The sequence below is a fragment of the Dipodomys spectabilis genome, unplaced genomic scaffold (assembly GCF_019054845.1).
Source record: "Dipodomys spectabilis isolate Male_0828 unplaced genomic scaffold, ASM1905484v1 ptg000045l, whole genome shotgun sequence".
Classification (NCBI taxonomy): Eukaryota; Metazoa; Chordata; class Mammalia; order Rodentia; family Heteromyidae; genus Dipodomys; species Dipodomys spectabilis.
In genome coordinates this window covers 2,307,159-2,329,920 of record NW_024870722.1, presented here as the reverse complement: position 1 = coordinate 2,329,920, position 22,762 = coordinate 2,307,159, and the positions used below count along the sequence as shown (strand labels likewise).

The following is a 22,762-nucleotide window of genomic DNA, read 5'->3' as shown; positions in this document are numbered from 1 at the left end:
TTCAAAGCCAGCTCAGGAAGAAAAGTCTGTGAGACTCTTATCTCCAACTAACCAGCAAAAAGCCAGTCTGGAGGCATAGCTCTAGTGGTAGAGCACCAGCCTTGAACAAAAACAAACAAGTGAGAGTGTGAGGCCCTTAGTCCAAATCCAGTACTTTCACAGGAAGGAAGGAAGAAAGGAAGGAAGGAAGGAAGGAAGGAAGGAAGGAAGGAAAGGGGAGGAAGGAAGGAAGGATGGATGGATGGAAAGGGGAGGAAGGAAGGAAGGAAGGAAGGAAGGAAGGAAGGAAGGAAGGAAAGGGGAGGAAGGAAGGAAGGATGGATGGATGGAAAGGGGAGGAAGGAAGGAAGGAAGGAAGGAAGGAAGGAAGGAAGGAAAGGGGAGGAAGGAAGGAAGGATGGATGGATGGAAAGGGGAGGAAGGAAGGAAGGAAGGAAAGAAGAGAGGGAGAGGAGGGAGGGAGGGAAGGAGGGAGGGAGGGAATGGGGGATGGGGCAAAGGAAGGGAAATAGAGGCAGTACTATAGGTTTGGGGAAAGTTAAAGAGGAAGCCTTTCACTGTGAGGTTGTCATCAGGACAGAACAGCTCCATAAATGATGGCTTGATGATCTGGAGGAGCTTTGTATTTCTCAGCTTAGTTAGTATTGGGATGGGCTTTCATGGGGGAACATTCACCTTCCTGGCTCCCAGATCCTAGGAAAGGGCAGGTGATGCTGACATATTGAGATGCTATCCCTGCATCCTGCCTGCCCCTCATCCAGGCAGGATGGTCCTTGCGTGCATAGGCCAGCTGCTGCAGGCCTGGGAGGGCCCCAATGCTTGGCATGGGGAATCCCTTGGTGGGAGGAGTCTATGGAGAGGTGATGAGAGGGAGGCCTGGGCCGGGAACTCACTCTGATGGGAGTCAAGGGGGCTGTAACATTTATACCAAGAAGTTTGTTCAGTGGGAACAAAGACTGGAGAGGTCATGGTGGCTCTGGGCTTTTTTACCTCAAGTGGAAGGAGCTAACATTTATGGGAGTCCTGGTGGCTGGCTGAGTGTACTTCCCGTAAATTGATCTTTGGTCCTCCGGATGTTACTTTACTATCTACTAAGGAGAGAGCTGGAGCCCTGAGAAGGGAACTCCCTTATCTGAGCTCACCCAGCTAGGAAAGGGCAAGCCTGGCTTTTGTCCAGCTTCTAAGCCCTTCACCAAGACTCTGAAATACCTGAATTCCTTGATTATAGGTGACTATCTTGGATAGAAGGAGGAATAAGATCTCCCTAAGCAAGGTGAGGCCATGCTAAGAGTTTTATCTGGTGGTTTATAGGCTCTTTACTGCGGCTCGTGTGCTTTTTGGAGAGGGCCAAAGGACACAGCTGTCCTAATCACTGGGCACACTCATTCCCTTTCAAATCCATCTTGACTCTCTTCTGAAACACACATTATTTTACTCCATTTTGTGTTGCTATGGAAAAATGCTTGGGACATGACAACAGGTAGGAAAGCAGGAGTTTTATGAATGAGGTGATTCACTCATTTGGGGCAAAATGATGCAAGATTTCACTACCCCTCTCAAAATGACATGCCGTTGAGATCTTCTGAGTGGGCTCTGGAACTTTCTATTTCATATCTTGGGGTGTGGTAGATAGATAGACCATAAGTGAATGAACTCATAGCAAGTGGAACTGTGCATCAGCTGGGACTGCTGTATTTACCATCACCAGACTTGAGAGGGGGGAGACAGTCTTGAAGCAGGACCTGTTGCTCCATCCTGGATAGAGAGTCCTGTTGGACCACCTCTGTTATTGCTGCAGGCTCTCCTTACCTGTGCTGTAGCTTGAGTATAGCTTGAATCAATGGCTGGCACACATCACCATATCTAGGTTTTTTTTAAGAAATTGGTTTTAATGGGGTCTCATGAACTATTTTTTTCCTAGGTTGGCCTTGAATTGCAATCTTCCCTCTCTCAGCTGGGATTAAAGGTTGAGCCATCACACCTGGCTGAAGTTAACATTCTAATTATGCCCAGCTGAAGAAACTGAAGTCCAAAGGCATGATAAAGCTTTGAGACTCAGCCTTTAGAATAGCTCCCTTTCCTGTGGCCTTCATCAGTATTCTCTATTCACGTGTTTCTGACACCATCTGGAAGTTCTGGCCACGATGATCTCAAGTCAAGTCCATTTCTCTCCTAATATCTTCAAAGAAACATGCAAAAATATTCACCATCTTTTGTGAAATAACTCTTCATATCCTTGAAATTTATAACTTAAGTATTACTTAAGCTTTCTCTTTTCTGGCTTTGTTTTTGTCTTCCCTCGTTGGGTTAATTTAAAGCAACAACTATTTATTGAAGGCTGTGATTGTGCTAGGCTGTTGGAAGACACTAAGAAATAGGTACAGTTGTCGAAAGGGTCTGACCCTCAAGTTCCTAATAGTGTTTATTTAGCACTTCCTGTCGCAGACACTGTGCCCAGCAGCTTACCTACATCGTTTCAGCAAATGTCATAACTGGCATGGCAGCAGAGGGTAGAGAAGGAAACTTACCCCAGGCTTGGACTCTTCAGGAAGGGGGTCCTGGAGGAGTTGGAACTTGGGTTGCATCCTAGAAAGAGGGTGAACTGGAGAGTCATGGAGCAAAGGTAGGGGGGAGGGCATGTACAGGGAAGCTGATCCTATTTGCATTTGAAGACTAAGCAGAAGAAATGCAGGGGCCTCTGGGAGATAGAAAATCAGGTCAATGTGGGGAAAGTCTCAAACATGATATGGTAGGGAATGGTGAAGATTAAGTTTCTATACAGTAGGGGTGTGTGTGTGTGAGAGCTTGTGTGATTAATGGTCCAGTATGGACCTTGAGAGAAATGACTCCCAATTAGCATGGCCAAAGCCCTTCTCTTGGAATTTGGAATAAAGTGTTTGCATGTGCAGGTGCTGCATCCTGCTGTCCACTGATTCATGGGCCCTGTAATATTTCTTGGCGAAAGCAGCTTTTAAGCACCAGTTACAGGAACAGGTGTTTGCATAAAGTCTCTGCCTTGCCATATTTACCTCTTTCCTGTATGTACTGCTTCCTCAACCTCTGGAGGGGTCGTGTGGACAGAGGGCAGTGTTTGTGCTGAAAACCGCCAGGAAGAACCATAGAACAAATCACAGTTGAGGGAAGAGATTTGCAGGGAGCTGAGGCTCACTGATGAAGGGGTGGACCATGGCTGAGATGAGCAGGCTCTGCCAACTGCCCAGGTGAAGTTTCTGTTGACTCTGGCTAGCAGGGTATAACCTCGTGTTCACTCAAAGCAGTCATTTCTCTGCACCAGCTTGGGTGCTACATAGAATCAGCTCTCCAAAGCAGCTGGTTTTTTTTGTCTGGTCCTTCATTGTGTGCTAAACCAGTATACCACGCAAACTCCCTTAGCTCTGCAGAAGAAGGGAGATTTGGCTATTTTCCGGAAGCTGTCTGACATCCCCTGTCACAATCTTTTAGGGCCTGGGGACTAAGGAACAGAAGGCCAAGACCTATGAATTGCAGTTTGAAGCAATATGGGTGATTGCTCAAATGCACTTGGCAACTGGTAGAATGAGTCTTGCAAGCTGGCCTTGGAGAGGAAGAACAGGAGAGGAAATGTAAAGGAGGGCTGCACAGAGCTGAGCACCTTTTCTGTGGAGAGGGAGGAGGGGAGGGGAGGACTGAGGCTGCCCTGCTTTGGAACTAGAGTGGCCCCCAAAGGCCCATGGGTTCAGGCCTGGTCTCCAGTCCTTGGTTTTGTTGTCAGCTAGTGGGGAAGTGGGGCCCAGGCACTGGAAGTATACACTTGAAGGAAAAAGAGGGACCCTAGCCCTTTTCTCTTCCTGTTTGTTTTTGTACCCGGAGGTGAAATTGTGTTTTGCCGTGTGCTCCCATCACAGACCCAAAGCAATAGTTATTCCGTGTGTGTGTGTGTGTGTGTGTGTGTGTGTGTGTGTGTGTGTGTGTGTGTGTGTGTGTGTGTGTGTGTGTTGGTTCTAGGGCTTGAACTTGGGACTTTGAGCTTTTTGCTCAAGACTGACACTCTACCACTTGTGTCACATCTCCATTTCCAGATTTTTCCTGATTAGTTGGAGCTTAAAGTCATAGACTTGTCTGCCTAGGCTGGCTTTGAACTGCAGTCTTCAGTTCTCAGCCTCTTAAGTAGCTAGGATCACAGGCATGAGCCACCAGTCCCTGACAACCTTTTGTTTTTATAAGACAAGTTGGGTAGACTTTCTCTTTGTAAGTAATCTCAGGTGTTTGTTATTGTAACAGAAAGCTAACACCGGTGGCCTGAGTCCCTCATTTACTCTGTAAGTGCTTTAACTTTCACCACCCAGTGTGTCTTTTTGGAGTAGAAGCCCTTGAAGTGAGGGAGTGTCTTTATTTCAGGCACCATTTTTTAACTATACCTCATCTGCATTATTCTATTCAGTAGTTATATTTTTTTTACTCCTCAATTAGAAATTTAACCACTACAAATTTCACTCCATTTCAGTGAACTCAGATCCATTTGGCCAACTCTACTCATAAAGCCCTTGTCTGGCTCTTCTTAATGCCTTGGGAAAGCAAACTAATAATAATTAACATATTAATATTATTATTATTAGCAATTCCCATTTGTCTCTGAGTTCTCTTTGGAACCCACATCCCCAGCCTCCCAGCCGCAAGCCCCATAGGGACAGTCACCATTCCTTGATACAGGTCCTTTAAGGGAGATTTTCACCATCACCACTTGCCAGTGTCAAAGGAATGTGCTGTTAACTTCACAGTTTCCTGTGGCACTTTTAGGCTGCTGATCTCATCTGCAGCTAATTAGAATGAGAGAGCCCGTGAGAGTAGGTGGCGGTGTGGAATTTCTCTTGCTGTCCCGTCTTGAGGTAGGGCATAGAGGATTGTCACATGCCTGAGATGAGACCCTCATCCTTGTACCCAGCCCATACATTCTCCCTTCTCTCCTGGCGTTGGGTTGCAGCAGTTGCTAAGCAACCAAGTTATCTGTATTGGTGCATGTTGGGTCAGCAGATACAGAAGACAGACCTCTACTGTCTATTAGAGAATTCCAGCTGTGAGATAACTCAGCTGGCTGGAATGTAAACTCATCTGATGCCTCCAACCAGCTCTCTCCCTCTCCCCAGGATCCTGAAAGCTCTCTCTTTCTGGAGGCCTATCTCCTGACCTCCAGACCTCTATGGATCTGCCATTTGAGATTGGGAAAAATAACCTAGATGGAGGAAATGATAGCAGATTCAAACTTCATGGGTAAAAGAGAATTCCAGAGGATTTTAAATTGGTTTACAACTCATTTTCTATCTGCATTTGTATTCAAAATCTTCACACCAGGTGGCTCTTTCACTTCAGATTCTGGATTCTAACACATCTCAGATTCCCAGCTGATTAAGCTGGGAATGATTAAGTGGCCTTCCTCATCCTCTCTTCTGGAGCTCCTCTCATCTTTAGGAGCTTCTCGGGCCGCCGAGGGTCTGTCATTTATTGTAAATTGTCAACAAGTCCTAACAATCTCGGCCCCCAAACCCAAGTACTATGTTGAGGAGAAACCACAATGGCTTCCCTTTTAAAGAATGTATCATTGAGATAGGGGGAGGGTGCTGTTCAGAATGTTCTAGAACACCAGTTCTCACTCTCAATTCACTGTGGCCTTAAGTGTCTCAAGGATTTATTGTTGTTGTTGTTGTTGATGATGATGATTTGTTTTGTTTTTGTTTTTCCTGGTGCTCTTAAGCCAAGAGAAAGATTCAGTAATTCCAGTTAGGAATTAGGTCCAAATAGCTTAATAGCTGCTTGTAACCCATTGATTTTGCAATGCTTAACAAATAGCACATAAATTAAAAAAGTATAAGTACTCACATAAGTAATCACAGTGATTTTAATTATAATGGAAGCTTTCAAACTTGGCATCTGGTAGAATACTATATTACCACCTTTGTTTCTTGTCCACCTTGGCTTTTGTGTGCGTGTGTGTGCGTGTGTGTGTGTGTGTGTGTGTGTGTGTGTGTGTGTGTGTGTGTGTGTGATCTGTCTGTGTTTTAATCACAGCAACTGCCAGAAACTCAACTTCACAGAGACAGCATGTCCAGTAAGGCAATTTCAAATGTAGCCCAGTGTTCCAACCAAGAACTTGTTTGAGTTTGTTTCTGTGGTGTCCAGCAGATATCAAATATCACAATGTTCATCTCAAAGTTAAAATATAGTTATGAGTAACTTGGTGCTAGGGATCTATTCTGAGAACTGCATTGCTTGGCAGTTCTGTCATTGTGGGAACATCAACACCGATGAAAATGTTGATGGTCCAAGTCAATTGCTCAATGCTCTTTTTTTTTTTTTTTCTTGTCAATCCTGAACTCTGGGGCCTGAACTCTGGGCCTGTGTGCTGTCCCTCAGCTCTTCAACTCAAATCTAGTGCTCTACACTTGAGCCACAGCACCACTTCTGGCCTTTTCTTCTTATGTGGTGCTGAGGAATCGAACCCAGGGCCTCATGCATGCAAGGCAAGCAGTCTACCACTGAACCACCTTCCCAGGCGTGCTCAACATTCTTTTTTTTTGGTTGGTTGTGGGGCTTGAACTTTGGGCCTGGGCGCTGTCCCTCAGCTCTTCAGCTCAGAGCAAGTGCTCTACCACACTTGAGCCACAGTGCCACTTCCCATGTTCAACATTCTTAAAAGATCTGATTGACCAGGTATGTAAGAGCTGCCTGTCCACCTGTCTGCCTGCCTTTAGAATGTAGAAGACTGACAATTGATGTGATTTTCAATAACTGGGAATACCTACTAACTATGTCAAAAGGTTAGCATGGTAAATAAATAAGGCAGCAACATATATCTTCACTACCACCGCTGAGTGGTATGAGCTGTGCATGATTGTACAGGCCATACTTTTATACACCAGAGGCATGTACCTGGGTTATACCAGCATCACGTAATCATGAGAAAGTATGTCACTGGGTGATAGGGATCTTTGACCTGTGTTATAATATTACGGGGCCACAGTTGTACCTGTTGTTTTGTTACTAGACCACAGTGGGACCTCTGGGCCTCTGTGGTGCTGAAGTCCTCAGGTCAGGAACCATGGTTCTCAAGTACAGAATTAGGAGTGGAAAATACAAAATCCAGCAGCAACCTGGGTTCTCCCTTTCATTTCATCCCTTCATGGATGCTGGTGGGATTGAATGAGTATACAAAAATCCGTCACTATCAGCCGGGCAGTGGTGGCTCACTCCTGTAATCCTAGCTACTCAGGAGGCTGAGATCTGAGGATTCTGGTTTGAAGCCAGCCCAGGAAGAAAGATCCATGACACTTATCTCCTATTAGCCAGCAAAAAGCCAGAAGTAGAGAGGTAGCTCACGTGGTTGAACACCAACCCTGAGTGAAAGAGCTAAGCAAGAACTTGAGGCGCTGAGTTCAAGTCCCAGTACAGGTACCTTCCCCCCACCCCTCCAAAAGAAAGGAGAGAAAAAATAACAACTTCACTATGACTTTATTCCTTTGTTAATCCTTTGTTAATTCCTTTGTAATCACGTTTCACCACCTCTCAGACTGCATTTTACACTGCATTGGATTGTTTTGAGGGGGCACAGACTCACAGAGTGGATTTTTGTGAGTTTGAGTCCGGGCACTACCACCTAGCAGGGTATGAATTTGGCCATGGGCTCATCAGAGTCTGGACAGGCAGTGTGTGAAACGGACAGGTCAGCAGCCTCTGCAGATTCCTGGGAGATGATCATTTATGCAAAGCAGCTTCCCTGGTGCTTGGTAGTAGGGAATGCACCTGTCAATCAATATATGTGAAATATTTGTGTTATTTCCTCCCCAGCCTGGGCACATCAAGCCTTTCTCAGGAGTTATTGATGAGAGGAAGGTAGATGAGACACAGAGAAAGCCAAGCCTGGGCCTCTGTCCTTTCTCTTGGGATCTGGCCCACCTTTGGTGATAACTGCTATGTCTAAGACATTAGTAGAGGTCCTCACTGGCTTGTCCCAAGTCTTGTGCAAGGCTGATGAGTGACCAAGCCCCAGCCAGATCTGCTCCGGTGCTGTACTGTTGCAGAGTCCTTGGAAATCTGCAAGCATTTCTTAGTATGGGAGCATGCTCTGTTCATTACAATCTTCTTGGGACTCAGTTCCCAGGGACTGGAGGCCTGTTCTGCATCCTGACTGATTCTAGGGCCTTGCCAGGAAGTTTCTAAAACTTAATTTCTAGCCCTTGTTGTCCATAAGATAGGGGAGGCCCTTACCACTGCATCTCACCACAGAGGCCTCTGGCTTGTCTTGGGGATTTCTAGGAAGAGCCCAGTGGTCTGGGAGTTCCTGTCTGCACTGTTAGTAGATGGTTGCAAAAGGAAACAAAGTACCAGGACTCTGCCTTAGCAAGTGCCTGGGACAGGGTGGCTGGTCTCTGCCGTCAATGAGCCTTGTTTCAGCTTTGCTTTGTGAAGTGGACTGTCCTCATTTGGTCCCAAGTGGAATAATAGGTCCTGACCCTTTAAGAGGATGCAGGAGAAATACAAGTGAGCTGGCTTCAGATCTGCAGAGGGTAGCTTGTTTTTTGGATTGAGGGTAGGAAGCCCTTCTTAAATACCCTCTTATTCTCCATCTACCTCTATCCCCAGGAGTTTTGGTGTGTGTGTGTGTGTGTGTGTGTGTGTGTGCGTGTGTGCACGTGTGTGCGCGTGCGCGCGCGCTAGTACTGGTGCTTAAGCTGAGGGCCTGGGTGAGGTCCCATTTCAACCATAGTTCCACTTCTGGCTTTTTGGTGATTAATTGGAGATAAGAGTCTCATGGACTTTCTTGTTCCAGCTGGCTTTAAACCGTGATCCTCAGATCTTAGCCTCCTGAGTAGCTAGGATTACAGGTGAGAGTCATTGATGTTTGGCCTCCATCCCCAGTTTTTGAGGTTCTAAGGCTGTGGGTTCTGTAGATGTCAAGGACATAATTATTACCAAGCGATCCTGAGCCCAGGGAAGATAGTGACATAGACCTATTAAACCATTGGCTATAACCAAAAATGAGGCTGCTGACCTTCAATTTATGGGCAACTTTTACCCAGCCTGGCCCCCCTGTAACTATCCAAGCTAGCTAGTAATGCCAGCAGAGCCTCCCCAGGGGTGTGGGCCTTGTAAACTTGACATTGGCTAATGTGCTGGGGGTAGGTAGGGGAAACAGAACTGGTATCTGGCGCTCTCATGTGGTTTTTCATTCATGACAGCCACTGGGACTCGGCTGGGGCCCTGGCAGAGGACATTCCAGGTTCCTTTTTGAATCTGCTACATTTCAGCAGTGACTTTGTTGTTGACCTAGGTGGTTTTCCTTGAAGTGCAATGCCCTTTACACTACGCATTTCATGCTCTCAGCTGTTGGTTTTGGGAAGCCAGCAGGGCCAGATATCATCTCCGACTCACAGATGCTTTCTAGGCAGGCCTAGAACCACTTAGATTTCCAGGCTGTACCTTCACCAACTCTTGCTGTCACACAATTCCCTGTCACCAACTTCTTTAGAATTATTATGGCCCTGAGAGCTAACCTGGGCTCTTTTATTTGGATCTGATACTAAGCTCAGCACACATTTCTGAGGCAGGGCAGGGCCACTGTCATCCCATCCTCTGAGTGCAAGTGTTAGTATTCTAGCTTTTAGCTATTATGGGGCAAAATTGGTCACATTCCCCTAGCCTCCATTTTCCTTTAATATTGAGTCATGTTAGACCTTGGCTGCTCTATTAATAAGCCTTGCTTGTGAGAAGCCCAAATCAGCCCCTCCGCAAAGGGATCTGGAAAACTTGGAAACCTGTGCTCCCTTCCAGGGTAGTATTTTAATTACCAACAACAGAAACTACAAGAATGGTATTTGCAGAGTGGAATTTTGGGAAAGGAACATTAGTTCTTCACAGATGTGGTGCAGGGGAGATTGGGAAAGTAGGTTTGGAAAACAAAGAGAAGATAAAAATAACTGGAAACTGGAATGACAGTCCCAATGTCACCAATGACCCCTTCCTGGGTGGCTGGACTCCGTGGCTAGCCCTGGCTGAGCAGGGAGCCACCTCCTAGGTGCCACTGCCACCATAGCAGTGTTGGAACCTAGCAGTTGGCTGTCTCCGCAGCGTGGATCGGCTCCTCCTTCTCTTCTTGTTTAAAATCCCACAAACCAGATTGTATGCTCATACCTGTATGGAAAAGGCTTCTGGGAAAGCAAGCAAACTGGCTTGGTTCCAACTGTGGGAAGCTGTGCCTCCCATCAAGACTTGCTTGTGAGAAGTTTCCCAGCACAGTGCAGAAGATTCAGAGGCTGGAAAACTTATCCAAATGACAAATCTCTGCTACCCACCAGGCCCTTCCACGCCTCCTCCCAACAAATGCAGACACCAATTATTACACTATGGGTTACCTGTCAGTTTCTACCTGTGGTCACTTAGCCACCACCTCCCAAGTGAGGTCATAGACTTGGGACAGTGTCAGCATTGGTGGTAGTGGTAATGTAGATGATGTAGATAAAGACGCTGGGAAAATGTGTTAAATGTGTTATCACCACCTGTCCTGGGGTCTGGTTCCCCTGGGGCCATGGGAGGAGCTTCTGTCTGCTCAAACCATACTGCTTATTTTCGTGGAGAGATGTAAATCAGGTTCTCACAGCGGGTGCATTTGTTCCCATCCTCTCTGACAGAAGGAGGAGCCATTGGTTCTTTGTAAGACTGCAGGGAGCATTGGGCAGGTTTTGTTTCCCCCTTCCCCCCTTCCCCCCCCCCCCCCCCAGGACCTGAGCTCCTGGGCTGCCCTGGGTGGAGTGAGAATGAGCCACACTGGTCCCCTCCAGCCCCTTGCTTTGTGGAAGTGTTGGTGTGGCAAGTCCACTGCCTCTCGGTTCTTTCAGCCAGGATGGGTGGCGCCTGTTTGCCACAGGCTGGAGCCCTCAGGGGACTTCTTGTGGTCAGCAGTGAGAACTGTGTCCCCACAATGCCGGCTTGGCTTCCCCAGCCACTGCCCTCCCTGATTAAGCATCTTTCGGTTGCTCCCACCTGTGCAGTGGGATGTGGTGTAAGTAGACAGTCACCCTATCTCCTGCCTCCCACCTCTGGCCCTTGCAAACTCAAGCCTGTGGTCCAGGGAGCCTGAGGGCTTGGGCTTTCTTACAGTAAGCCTTCCCACGTAGCACTGATGCAGTCTAGGAGAATGGATTCATTTCTCTTGTCCATTAAAGAATTAAAAGGCAGGGGTATGTTTAAGTGAATGGAAAGCCATGGAAGGAAGTAGCAAAGTCCTTCATCCTGAGAGAGGCCCCAAAGATAAATCCAATGGGGTCCTCTTGGAGGGTACGGGGCTCCTCCCATACCTCCTCCTAGGTTTTGTGCTGATTGTTTGATGGCTTGCACATGGGCTGCCCTGGCTCTTTTCATTGGTGGAGCAGACACCCAGGGCATTATGGGAAGAAGCATTTGAATGGAAACTCAGGGCATTATTATGGGAAGATAGAAGCAGTTGAGCAGCATCCCAGGGCAGTATGAGAACAAGAAATGCTGTAATGGAACACGTTATCAGCAGCGTGTTATGTTTACCACTTTTTAAATTGCCTATGTAACAGTTTCCCTTTTTCTCAATTTCATCTGCGTGCAGCTCTCTCCTCTAGCTGAAAACTAGAAAACAGAACTTGGAAATCCCAACCCTGAGGTACACCCCAGACCTGCCACACAATCAGAATCTCTCAGCCTCAACTTCTCCCTTTTGAATAAATGGAGCAAATGGTGCTGGTACGGTGCTAGCATGAGCCCATGGAAAGCTCCCCACACAGAAGGTACAGCCCTGTGCTGTACCTGCTCCTGCTGCTTAGAGAGAACCAGATGAGGATACAATTGCCTTGGCAACATAGAGACTAATCATAGGTCTTTAAACCCTGGAGTACCTCACTGAGGCATCCTTTTGGATGGAGAAAAAAAAAACACGGAAAGAGCTAGAAACACAAGAAGGTTTGAAGAGGAAGCAGACATAAGTCAGAGACCTTGTACTAGCAGGTCCTGGAGATGAGATGCTTCCTTTTTTGAGGGTGGGGGGTAATTTCCCCCAGGTGTTATTCTTGTGACTAATTTTAGGCCAAAAAAAAAATCCAAACAAAAACGAGACTCCCTTGGCCTAACTAATCTAATCTTGGGAAGTTAGCAGTGGTGGAAGATTCTAGCTGGGAGCACAGGACAAAGAGGGAGAGATGGCAGGAGCGAGGAAGGTTTAACTTGTCGGGTCTGTGATTGGCTTACAAATGCAAGGCATCAGTATATGCTAAGTGGGAAATGAACTATGAAAGTTGGGGCCAGGGACAGGTGGGGAAATGGGGGAAAGCCAAGGAGGGGATGACACTGTTCAAAAAGCAATGTACTCACTACCTGACTTACGAAATGGTAATTCCTCTGTATCATACGTTAATAATAACAACACACTTCTATTAAAAATGCAGGGTACATGGCATTCAGAAATGCCAGCACAGTGGAAGCTGGTAAGGAGAGAGAGCCTGTCATCCAATCATATAGCACTCCATTTAGCCAATAACTTGCCTGAGCTTGGAAATAGCATGATCTTGTGATATGACCTTATGAAAAGTAAGTCCTCCTGAATTCCTGACCTACAGCGATGAAACAGCACACAAGGATTGTTTTAAGCTACTACGTTTGTGCTGGTATATTCACCAGTACCCTTGGAAAGAAAACTAGTGCAGCAAAGCCGTGAGGACTGCAGAAAAGCAGAGGTGTCTAACTACAGGTCTAATGATAGAAAACACAGCACAGCTTCAGCTGGTTGTGCTGGAAGCTCTGGGGAAAAATACCAATGTCTCTGGGTCTTTTCCATTTTTTCGAGAGGCACTAAAACCAGACAGGATTATCCTGCTTTTAAGCAGTGTATCAGCTGGGCAAATGTACTTCACTAAAGCCACCCTCTTCACTGAGGAGGTCCCAGCATTTTCTTTCATTTGTTGTATTGCCTGGTGTGAAGTGATGATGGTGGTTCTCTTGGAAGCATTGATCTACAATTAATAGTGAGGTGCTAGGGCTGGGAAGGTAGCTCAGTGGTAGAGCACTTGCCTTGCATGCCTGAGGCCCTGGGTTCGATTCCTCAACACCACATAAGCAAAAAGAAAAAAGCCAGAAGTGGCGCTGTGCCTCAAGTGGTTGAGTGCTAGCCTTGAGCTGAAGAGCTGAGGGACAGCGCGCCCAGAGTTCAGGCCCCACGACCGGACCCAAAAATAAATAAAATAATGAGGTGCTAGAGTTTTTTGTTGGGACTGTGGGGGGGCTTTGGAATTCCACAGGAAGCTCCTCCTCTTCCTGGTTATGTGATAGGCACTTCCCTTCCTCCTTCTCTCCCTCCCTTCCTTCCTTGAACCCAAGGCCTTGCACTTGCTAGGCAGGTGCTCTGCTACTTGAGCCATATCCCCAGCCTGGTTCTTTTTTTGATAGTCTCTCTTCCCCCCACCTCTCAAGACTGGTCCACTGAAGTTTTTACTCATGTCTCCCACATAGCTAGGATTCTAGATATATACTACAACACCTGGACTATTGAAATAGGGTCTCCTTTTTTGCTTGGGTGGGTCTTGAACCATGATCCTCCCTATATCTACCTCCTGGAAAGTGTACTTGTTTTTTTTCCTGAGCAGCCAAGCTATGCCTGTCTCTTGCTAAATGGGTGGGTTGGGAATGGAACTGTAGTCCCAAATAGTATTCTCACATCCAGCTCTACCATTTCCATGTTTCTTTTAAGTAGCTCAGTCCGTCTTATTTGACTTTGGTGGACTAATGGATCCGTATTCCACCCTTTGTCCATTTGTTACAGGAGGTTCCTACTTCTGTGGAGAAAGTTGTGGGCCTAGCTTAGAATCCTGGCCTGTTCAGGTGTGAAGTGGTCTTAGCTTCTCCGTGCCATAATTCCAGTTACTTGAGATAATGAGTTTGACCCCAGTGTGGAACAAAGTTATCATGAGACCCAACCCAAAGAGCAACTACAAACAAAACACAGCTAAAGAGACAGAGTGCTTACCCAGCATGTTCAAGGCCTTGAGTTCAATCCCAGTACCTTTCTTCCTCCCCCAAATTAAAAACTAGAGCCGCTCCCTAGCATAGCGATCCCTGAAGTATCATTTGGGAGCACTGCAGCATTGTCTTCCTGCTCAGGGCAAGTCTGCAGGAGACAAAGCCCTCTGGGCAAGTGGCCTGTGTCCCAGGTAGGTGAGCCTGTGCAGCCCTTTCCTGCCCTGTAAGTGACACAGGTAGAAGGGGGGGGCGGGGAGGAGAGGGTTGAGAGGTGGGCGGTGCCTGTGGAGGACAGAGGCCTGGATGGAATGGAATGACAGCAGTGGCCAATGTTCATGCAACTGTGTGAGGACTTACAGAAGCCACGTGAGCTCCTACACACAGAGATGGCTTCAGTCCTGGGGGATGGACCAGAAAGACCTTCGGTGGGCGGGATAGGGATGGCTTTCAAAGGGCCTAGATCTAGAAAAGCCCTTTACCTCTATTTTAGGGCAGTTTCGACTGCCAGGGTTGTCAGCCTTGCCCACTTCCTTTCACTGGCTGTGACCTCTTTCAGAGGCTATTGCTGTGACAAAGGAGCTGACCCAATTCCATCTCAAGTTCAAAATTAGGGTAGAAACTTAAGTTCCTCTGGGACTTGGCATGTTACCAGCTGAGGCCGAGGCCCCCACCCTCCGTGCCCTGGTTTCTTGCTCTCCCCTGAGCTCTCTGACCTCCTGCAGTGCACAGGTGTGTGGAGCTGGCAGGAATGGGAGCATGAAGCTCTGGGTGACACAGGCACCCAGCCAGCCTTAGGACAGGATCATCAGAGGCAGGGAGAGCAAAATGTTGAGACCAGGCAGGCTCAGAAGTAAGAGGATCTGAGTTCAAGGTCCAGCTTGAGGTCTCACTGAGTTGTGGATCCAGGAAAAGTTGTGCATCCTCTCCAAGGCCCATCCATAAGGTGGGAATCGTATTGGTGTCTGCCTGATAGGGTGACTAAACATAAAAACCCCAAAACCTATGTCTGTAAATGCTCAGCCCCTGTGGCAGGATGTGGGTGCACAGAAAGGGTTAGTTGCTATTTGAAGCTGTGTCATTATGACAGGGAACTCTCTGCTTTCGAGATGGAGACTGAAGATCTGGCTTCATCTCTAGGGTGGCGCTTCTAGCTTACATTGAGGAGGGATGGGGCACAGCCATGTCTGCCAGGTGCTGTAACCTCCAAGAGATGAGGAGAGGGAAAGCTGAGTCTGTCATTCAGGGTGCAGCATGACAAGGTTACAAGCAACCCTGTCTGTTCATACACAGTACCCACTTCTGTCTGCTAAAACCAGGGGGTTTCTTGGACTTACTGTGTTTCTCAAGTTCAAACCCAATTCTGCTTAATCTCTCTTGAGCCATATTCTTTTTTACAAGTTTAATGAATTTGTCTCTGAGAAAACTGCACCCCAAGATATACGCAGGTTTTTTTCTTTTATCTTATAAAAGTGGTACAGAGATGTTACAGTTTCGTAAGTCAGGTAATGAATACATTTCTTTTGGGACAGTGTCACCCCTTTCTTCACTCTCTACACAAGATTTCTGTCAACAGTTCAGCTTTATGTAGTTTCTCAGATTCCAGATTAAGCATCTTGTTTTGGACCATTTTCTTCTAACGGGACATCATCTAACGTCTGAATAGGCAGCTGAACTCCGAATCTGTTTCAGAACCCAGCGGAAAGGTCACCTCAGGTAGAGATAACAAAATCGGTTTGGCAGCCCCCTCCTCCATGGTCTCCCTGATTGGTTATCCTCTTAATTTGCATGATCTGATTGGTCATCCTTCGCTTAGATTTGCATGCTGTAATCACTCAGATCCTGGTTGCTCTCTTCTAAACTAGCTCCTCATTTTTCTCACTTGTTTGTTGCTCCTTTTGCTTATGAGGTTGAAAGGACAGCATATAATGAAGGTAAAAGACCTCCCTGCTGGAAATGTCGAGGCTAGAGAGAAACCTTTTTCTGTAAGTGTGGGAGGAGAAACTCAGAATTCCTATCAGATGTGCCATCTTTCAGGGGCTATGCTGGTCTCTGGGGACAGCTACAAGCCACCAGAGGACCAGATCCACTTAGCTTGCCAAAGATAAAGGGCTGTCAACAGGAGTTGGATAAGCAGGAGGCGCCACAGGAAGAGTCCCAGCAGGGTTAGATACAGCGTGTGTAAGTGCGATGCCCTGGCAGGATGGAGGCTTTGAAGTTCCAGGCCATTCTATTAGGAAATACCTATGGCATCTGGGTAGTCACCAGCCTCCAGGTACCCAGGGCTGAACTGGTTGATCAGGGCAGCTGAGGCATCTGCTGTGTTGGAGAGCAGAGAGCTCTGGGTTGTTCTGGAGAGCTGTCTGTGGGAATGCCTTGCCCAGCTCCTGGGGGAAGGGCAGCCTGTGCATGGAGTATCAGGGCAATAGAAGCCCTGGTCTCCTGGTCGTTGGATAGATTGGAACCAGCAATTTGCCACGAGATAACCAACCTGAGTTTGAGGAAGCAGCAGGCTGAGGTTCCTTTCCCTCCTTGAGCATCGAATCCTCAGGAGGCCAAAGGGATCTTTAGTTCAATTACACAAAATAGGCTCTGGAGTAAGCCAAACTGCTTCTGAAATACTGATTGATGAGGTACTGGGATTTGGTTTCAGGGCCTTATGCTTGCTAGGCAGGTGCTCTACCTCTTTGTACAACATTCCCAGCCTTTTCTGCTTTAGTTTTCAGAGAGGGTCCTCTTTTTGTTTGGCTGGCTTCTGGCCATGACCCTTCTACTGTCATACAACACCACACACCAGCTTTTGGTTGAGACAAAAGTCTCAATAACTTTGCCTTGGCTGGCTTCAAACGGCAAACCTTCCATCTCCCTGTTCTGCGTAGCCAGGACAACAGGGGTGCACGACCACAGCCAACCCCTGACACTCATTTTTAAACTTCTGACAAAGAGCAAAGCACTCTGCCTTGCAGGTGAAACTTTGCCTTCCTGTCTGTCTCACATGGCTCCCAACTTCAGCCCCAGGAGGAAGTGGGAAGGTATCTAGCTGTCATTTAATGTTTGTGATTCCATAGCTCTGACTTTAGTTACCAATGAGGGGTTCTTGTCCCCCAAAAAAGGAAGTTTCAAGCCCAAAGGATCCCCAAAGCGCTCTCCCCTTTCTGCAAAGTGATCTAAGGCAGAGGAGGATTCTGAAGGCTTCCATAGAAGGGAGGTCCTGTCCAGTTCTCTGCCACCCACCCAAGGCCATCTTGTGGACAAATGAGGCAACATCCCCATGACACCGTTTCTAGGTTCAGGGAGTAGGAAGATGATGGCTTCCAGCCCTAGGGGGCAAACAGGATAACCAGCAACTATGAGTGCCTAGAATGCTGGCCTGTTGCTCTCCATCCCTGTAAGAACCCCATTTTTCAAAGACTTTTCCCTCTTTTATATTCTGTTTTACATTCTGTGTATTTGGCATGAAATGGGACCCACCATTCCCAGGTCCTTGCTTAGTCCTCTGGATCATGTTTCTGCGAGAAACACCTTTGCTTTGCTTGAAGCCCCAAAGGTGCTGATCTTCAGCCTTGGAACAAGGATGCCCCATTTTGCTCCACGGGAGTAGAAATGTGAAATCTGCTTGCTTACAAGGGTCAGCTCTCCAGGGCTCAAGGACTGCGATAGGTGTATGCTGGCTGGGGCCTATTAGTCACTATGAACATCGTCATCCTTCAAAGACTTTCCTGTCTCATCTATTTTTATTCTCTTTAGTTGTGCAAAGGGGTTTCATTTCAACATGGCACTTTGTGAGTACAGTGTATCTTGTTTATAATTTTGGAAATTGTGCAAAAACTTGAAGAAAATAAAAATCTTAGGGCTAGTGGTCTATAGCTTGGTGATAAAATTCTTGGCTTAGCTTGTGCAAGGCCCTGGGGTCCCATCCACAGGTCCTACTGAATCAGTCATAATCCTTCTAATCAGAGTAAACCACTACAAACACTTGAGGTATTACCCTGCATGTTTCCTTTGTCTCTTTAGGGGAGTTGAGCTCATAGTGAGTGCATCATGGAGTCAGCCCTTTCACGCACATTACACCAGTCATCTTGCTCACTGAAGTCTTTCAGGCATCTCTTCCCTGGCTGATCCACAGTCTCTTGTGTGCTGGACTCCAGTTTCCTTCCCCTGTCTTGTATTGCTGGGCATTTTCATCACTCCTGGCTTTTGTTTCTCCTTTTCTTTAGTAAATAATGCAGCCAGAAGCACCTTTGGGCAAGAAGCCCTGTTTCTATCTTAGCTTATTTCATTATGATGGATTCCTAGAGACCTCTTATCTTGTGTGTGAGAGGATCCTCACAACTCCTGTGTTAAATGTGGATGGTACCAAGCAGGCTGGGGAGGGAGGCATTTGCTGAGATGTAAGCAGGGGAAAGACGAGGAATCATAAAGCCCAGCCTTTATCCTTGGGCAACTCCCAAGATAGTGGGGGACCCCCCCCCAATACAGAAATAGCCCAAAGGCAGAGAACCCTGTCTCATGAGTCCATTATGGGTCTCAAGATGGACAGGAGCATACAATCACCTTGCATTTTCTTGAGTTTTCAACAAGATCTTTTCTCCCTTTTTTTTTTTTTTCTCCCTTTTTTTTTTTAAATGTGGGGAAGTACTAGGGCTTTTTCATTCACTTGAGCTACAGCTTCACTTATGGCTTTTCAGTGGTTAATTGGAAATAAGAAGCTTACAGACTTTACTACCCTGGCTGGCTTGGAATTAAGATCCTCAGATCTGAACCTCTTGAGTAACTAGGATTACAAGCATGAATGGCCCGAGTCTGGCTCATAATTCTTAAAGCACCCTTGATAAGGAGACGGCAGTCAGGGATCCTGGAGACAGAGGACAGAGACTATGTCTCCCAGGTGTGAGGCAGATCTTGACAGTCTTCTCTCCCTGCTCATTTTCCATCTCCTCTTCCTTCTTTCCTTCCATCTCCCCCATTTCTCCACCCTCTCTTCTCTCCACCCCTCTCCTTTATCATCCCGCCTCTCCAGTCTTCTTTTTCTTCTTGTTCTCTTCCCTGTCCTCATGCTGGTTCAGGGCCTCAAAGCAGATGCTCTTCATGCCTCCATTTCTGGCTTTTTGCTGGTTAAAGAATGTCTTAGATCTATCTGCTTGGAGATCCTCAGATCCTAACATCCTGAGTAGCTAGATTACAGAGGTGGGACACCAGTACTCAGAAAAATCTGTACCTTTTCTAAAGATTCCAGTTGGCTGGTCCAGCGGAGGTGTTTTTCTCATTCCCTGTCATTCTCGTTCTCTTTGATCCTTTGTTTGCTCTATATCAAACCCTACTTAGTCCATAAAGGGCTCTCAGAGAGGCTCTCTCTAATTTATCCACCCATTACAGACATCACAGGAGACTAATTCTTACATGGCCTGAGAGTCACTGGCCAAAAGCAACAAACCACCCTGAGGCAGAGGTTGCTGAGGAGCCAGACGCTCCTCCCATGTGATGAATACCTCATCTTTATGGGTAGAGAAAAAGCATTAAACAAGCATAATTGAAACCATGCCCGGCCTTCATCTGGAATGAAAAATAAACAAGCAAGATTAATGCTCCATATATAATCCAGGGGATGGGCAGGTTGGGGAGTAGGGATGAGAGGTTAGGCCTTCAGAGTTATCGTTAAGAAAATTTTCTCACAATCCAGACCCACCTGGTCTAGGGTTTGAGATTATACACACTCTGCTTCTACCCACATACCACGCTCCTTTCTATAGAGCATATGGTAAAATATATTTCATATCTCAACCTATAAGGCCTTGCACATAAGATCATCTTACTTAAATGTTTTATATATTTTATTTTCTTGCCTGGGCACTGTCCCTTAGCTTTAGTGATCAAGGTTGGCTGACACCCTACCATTTCAGCCCACTCTACTTCTGGCAGATAATTGGAGATTTCTCTGCTTGGGCTTGCTTCAAATCTATGATTCTTAGATCACACTCAGCCTCCTGAGTAGCTAGGATTACAAGTGTGAATCACAGGCACTCTGTATATACTTCCAATAAACACTGTATATGTGTGTATATATACATGTATTATACACATATACATGTATAATACATATGTACATGTGTATACAATATATTATATATACATACATATACACACATACATATACACACATATACATACAGCAAGTATTTTAAAATATCTTACATGAGCCATAATCCAGCCCTATTTCCTATACATTTATATAGAAATAGCAAAGGAAGTATTTTTTTTTTTTTGGTTCCGGTCGTGGGGCCTGAACTCTGGGCCTGGGCACTGTCCCTCAGCTCTTCAGATCAAGGCTAGCGCTTTACCACTTGAGCCACAGCACCACTTCCGGCTTTTTTCTTTTTGCTTATGTGGTGCTGAGAAATCGAACCCAGGGCCTCATGCATGCGAGGCAAGCGCTCTACCACTGAGCCACCTTCCCAGCCCCCAAAGGAAGTATTTTATATCATTAAATTATCCATTTATTTCCAAAATGTGGGGCTATATTAATATACCTAAGGAAACCTACTTAAATCAATACCAACGGCTTAATAATGAATTCAATTTGCATATTTAAAGACCACCAAAATGTGTGAGATGTATACAGACAGACATATGTGCATACACACACACATACATCGGATGGGCGGATGTATATCAAGTATTAGAGGGCGGGAAATGGTTCCCAACCTAGTAGCATCCAGCGGGGTTGCGGCTGCGCCCGGGCGGCCACAGCGCCCCCTGCCGCCCGCTCCCGGCACGCCGCACTCACCTGCTGCTCTCGCTCCCGCCCGCAGGTATTGGCAAGAACGTCATCTGCGACCGCACGGCCACCCCGCTGGACGCCTTCCGCATGATGTCGGCGGCCCACTACTACCCCAAGCTCATGAGCATCATGGGCAACGTGCTGCGCTTCCTGCCCGCCTTCGTGCGCATGAAGCAGCTGATCGAGGAGGGCTACGTGGGCGAGCTGCTGGTGTGCGAGGTGCAGGTGCACAGCGGCAGCCTGCTGGGCAAGAAGTACAACTGGAGCTGCGACGACCTGATGGGCGGCGGCGGCCTGCACTCGGTGGGCACCTACATCATCGACCTGCTCACCTTCCTCACCGGCCAGAAGGCCGTCAAGGTCCACGGGCTGCTCAAGACCTTCGTCAAGCAGACGGACCACATCAAGGGCATCCGCCAGATCACCAGCGACGACTTCTGCACCTTCCAGATGGTGCTGGAGGGCGGCGTGTGCTGCACGGTCACGCTCAACTTCAATGTGCCCGGGGAGTTCAAGCAGGACGTGACGGTGGTGGGCTCGGCGGGGCGCCTGCTGGCCGTGGGCACCGACCTGTACGGGCAGCGCAACAGCGCGCCGGCGCAGGAGCTGCTGCTCCAGGACGCCACGTCGGTGAGCAACTCCCGGCTGCCCGAGAAGGCCTTCAGCGACATCCCCTCGCCCTACCTGCTGGGCACCATGAAGATGATGCAGGCCGTGCGGCAGGCCTTCCAGGACCAGGACGATCGGCGCACGTGGGACGGGCGGCCCCTCACCATGGCCGCCACCTTCGATGACTGCCTGTATGCGCTGTGCGTGGTGGACACCATCAAGAGGTCCAGCCAGACGGGCGAGTGGCAGAACATTGCGATCATGACTGAGGAGCCGGAGCTGAGCCCTGCCTATCTCATCAGCGAGGCCATGCGCCGCAGCAGGATGTCGCTCTACTGTTAGACCTTGTGGTGGGGAGGCCGGGGGGGGGTGGGGGGGGGGAAGGAATCAAGCCTTCTGCCAGGGGGCCCCCATGAGGGGATGTGTATAGGGAAGGAGGAGGGGGTAGCCCGAAAGGTGAACCCCAGAGAAAAGATCCCAGTCAAGAGTGTGGGTGAGCCAGCTGGTGGTGACTCAAGCCTGTAATCCTAGCTACTCCAGAGATGGCCCTTTGAGGATCATTTAGATCAGGGGTTCAAAGCAGGGAAGGTCCTTGAGATTCTTATCTCCATCAAAACACCTGGAAGAGGAGCTGTGGCTAGAGCACCAGCCTTGAGTGAAAAAAAACCAGAAACAAAAAACCTAAATGACAGCACTCGGGCCCAGAGCTTAAGTCCCAGAATCCTCACACACAAAAAATGGGGTTGGGCTGAGTTCAGGGCCTAGGAGTATTAGTTCTCCCCTCCCCCTCCCTCCATACTGGGCTTCGCATGAGAGGAAGCAGGTTTAACACCCTCTCCTTTTCTGGGCTTTTACTGTGAGAAGCCAGGAGGGGCTGGATTCCCTCCCTACCTCATCCACCCACACATCGTAGCCTCCCTTCCCTTGCTAGCCCAATAGCCCTACAAGGTCAAGGCTCTGTGTCAGACAGCAGGCTCACTGGAAGCTAGCTTCCCTCCACACACACCCCCTCCCAGACACTTTTCCTCCCATGCCCACATAAATTTGTTAGTCTAGGGAGAGCTGGGGGGGGGGGGGGGGGATTGAACTAGTGACAAAGTTTGAGTTCCAGAAAGCAAATTTTTGTTCTACTTGAAGTGTCTGCAGGGAAAAAAAAAATACTTAGTTGCAGAGTGTACAGCTTCCTGGATGGTCTTCCTCTAGGAACCAAGGCTGTGTATAACCAGCTCCTAGCCCTTTACCTGGTGCCTTAGGGGAATGTTACTAATGGCAAAGGAAGAGAGCAAACACACTTCATCAAAATAGGTGTGAAAGATAAGCTGTCCCTCTGGGATTGTCAAAAACAGGAGCCACCCCAGAGGAAGGGAATATGGA

The 22,762-nt window shown here is 47.6% G+C and overlaps 1 protein-coding gene across 1 annotated transcript in view; it reads left to right on the top strand.

Annotated features, from left to right (window-relative positions):
* Gfod1 (glucose-fructose oxidoreductase domain containing 1) overlaps positions 1 to 21,739 on the top strand; it is a 96,982-nt gene extending 75,243 nt beyond the window's left edge. Inside the window, exon 2 of the mRNA XM_042678540.1 lies at positions 20,811 to 21,739. Coding sequence (XP_042534474.1) covers positions 20,811 to 21,730 — 920 coding nt within the window. The 3' untranslated portion in view covers positions 21,731 to 21,739. The remainder of the gene's footprint in view (positions 1 to 20,810) is intronic.
* Positions 21,740 to 22,762: the final 1,023 nt, after the last annotated feature.